Here is a 2,820-nt window from a genome sequence, read left to right as displayed (position 1 = left end):
ACCTAACGAGGAGATGCCCACCAGAGATGTTCAATGAGTGGGTCCAACTACACATCTTCTATGAAGGCTTGTCATATGAATCAAAGAAGGCAGTAGATCATTCCTCTGGAGGATCCTTAAACAAGAAGAAGACCATTGAAGAAGCCATAGATGTCATTGAAACTGTAGCTGAGAATGACTACTTCTAGGCTTCCGAAAGAGGGAACACTAAGGGAGTAATGGAGCTAAACAATGTAGATGCTCTGCTGGCTCAGAACAAGTTCATTACCAAGCAGTTAGCTGACCTTACCAAGAAGATGGAAAGGAACCACGTGGCAGCAATCACCACCTCATCAACAACCCAAGAAGAAGTTGAAGAAGAGGACCTTGAGCAAGCCAACTACATTGGGAATTCACCTAGACAGAACCATGATCCATACTCCAAGACATACAACTCTGGATGGAGGAACCACCCAAACTTTGGGTGGTGGAATCAGCAAGAGCAAAGCCAAGACCAGAGACGTTACAACTTCAACAACAATGTAGCTCATCAACAATTCACACAGAGGATATATCAACACCCCCACAACAACACCTCTCATCCTTCCACCTCTAATCCCAATTTACCATCAATTGATGACAGACTCTCTAAGCTTGAAACCTTACTTGAAGGAATATGCCAAGAGATTCAAGAAGACAAGGTGTTCAAAGAAGAGGTGCGAGCCAACATTAAGAACCAATGAGAGACCATCAAGAACCTGGAATTCCAAGTGGGATGCTTAGCGGAGAAGATTCCCAAACCTACTGATGGCTTCCCAAGTGACACGGAGAAAAACCCAAGAGGAGAGGCAAAGAAAGTAAGATGGGAAGATTGAAAATGGTCACTACAAGTGATCAAGAGGATGAAGACGAGCAAAGCAACCTATCCCAACAGCCTGAAAACAACTCAACAGAGGAGGAGGATAGAGATCACCAAGAACCAGAAATCTCACAACAAGAGTTGCTGAAGCTCTATGCACCATTTCCCCAACTGCTCAATGGTGCTGTGGGGAAGAAAATATACTCAAGGTTCTTAGACTTGTTTGCATCTCTGCATGTGAACATACCATTCATCAAGGCCATACAACAAATGCCTGCATTCATCAAGTACATGAAGGAACTTCTTCCCAGGAAAAGCTCACTCAAAGGAGGCCAAACTATAGTGTTAAACAAGGAATGTAGTGCCCTTATTCAACCTGAATTGCCTGCAAAAAGAAGAGACCCAGGGAGTTTTCACATCACTTGTGCCATAGGGGAAACAATGTTTGATAAAGCACTCTGTGATTTAGGGGCAAGCATCAACTTACTGCCCCTATCCCTGGCGAAGAGGCTGCAGATCAATGAGATAATGCCCACAGATGTGGTCATCAGACTGGCTGACAAGACTCAAAAGCAAGCAATAGGAGTGGTGGAAAATGTGTTACTAAAGGTTGGAAAATACTTTCTCCCAACAGACTTTGTCATCCTAGACATGGAAGAGAGTCACATTCACCCAATCATATTGGGAAGACCCTTCCTAGCTACGGGCAGAGCACTCATAGATGTGGAGAAAGGGGAGCTAATATTGAGGATCCATGATGAACGGCTCAGCTTTAATGTCTTCAAACTCTCACAAGAAGTAGACCAAGAACACAAGGAACCAAGTAAAGACCATGATGAGATGCTAAAGGAGGAAGCAAGCACAGAAGCACACCCAACCTATCTGGAGACCCCTTTGGTTAATAAACAAGGGAAACAGCCACTACCACAGCTCAAGGAAAAGTTAGAGGAACCTAAACCCCTAGAGGCATGTGAAGACAACATCACAACTACCGTAGGAAAAGAAGTCATCAAGAGCAAGGCAATATCAAAGGACACAAGGAAGAAGGTACCAAGGAAGTGGAGGAACAAAAAGATCCCTATGGAAGACTTCTCTCCAGGAGATAGAGTGATCTCAGCTTACTTCCCAGATATCCCCCTAATCTCCCTACTGTACCATCTCAGTTACCTAAAGTCTTCACAATCAACAGAATTCTCTCCCTGGAACATGTAGAGATCATTGATACAACCAATGGATACAAGTCAACAGCAAGAGGGGAGGACTTCAAGCATTACCAACCACCCTGATGAGGGAGAAACGTCAAGCTAGTGACGCTAAAGAAGCGCTTCATGGGAGGCAACCCATGTTTTATATGCTTTTAGAAGATAGTAAATAAGTCAATATTTATGAATACAAACCCAAACTTGACAAACTCTTGGTGGAATCCTTATTGTGCAATATACAATGAAGAACAAGTTTGGTGTTCAAAGCATGCCAAGAGAGCATGAATGCAATCAAAAGCATGCTAGTCTTGGAAGCTTTGAACAGAACTTTTCATCACAGTGCTCCAAACTAAGTTTGGTGTCACCCCATGGTGCCACCAATATGCATATAAAGACCCACAAAAAGTTAGTTAGTTAGTTGGAATTCATGAATAAACAATTTAATCTTTTCTCATTTGTCTTTTTAATTCTAGCCGTAAAGTTCAATTGTCTTTGGTTTGATATTATTCTCACCTTTCTTATTTTGTCTTTATAGGGAAAAGAAAAGGAGCATTGATGGAGATTGATTGGACAATTAAATGGGGGAGGTTCAGCCACTTCATGAAGAGAACTACACACTTGTCTCAAGAAGGAACGCATGGAAAAACGTTGCCATGCAACATTAAAGAAAGGAGACCCTTTGAAGACCGAACCATTCACTCTCATTAAGTGATGATCCTTGTCCTTACTTCATAGACAACCCCAACCGTCCATCAAGCAACCATTCTTGCAATCCACACC

General features: G+C 42.6%; 1 protein-coding gene across 1 annotated transcript; it reads left to right on the top strand.

Moving 5' to 3' along the window:
• Window positions 1–841: 841 nt before the first annotated feature.
• On the top strand, window positions 842–2,050 carry LOC130976874 (uncharacterized). The gene has a single exon (XM_057901825.1). It carries the CDS (start codon window positions 842–844, stop codon window positions 2,048–2,050), a length of 1,209 nt encoding a protein of 402 aa, XP_057757808.1.
• The last annotated feature ends 770 nt before the right edge of the window (window positions 2,051–2,820 follow it).

Source organism: Arachis stenosperma, chromosome 1, assembly GCF_014773155.1.
Source record: "Arachis stenosperma cultivar V10309 chromosome 1, arast.V10309.gnm1.PFL2, whole genome shotgun sequence".
NCBI lineage: Eukaryota > Viridiplantae > Streptophyta > Magnoliopsida > Fabales > Fabaceae > Arachis > Arachis stenosperma.
The sequence above is the reverse complement of the archived record's forward strand: the minus strand, read 5'-3'. Positions and strand labels throughout refer to the sequence as shown.

Excerpts from the sequence above, each read along its gene's own strand:
- LOC130976874 (XM_057901825.1), top strand. The coding sequence starts at position 842 with ATGGGAAGATTGAAAATGGTCACTACAAGTGATCAAGAGGATGAAGAC.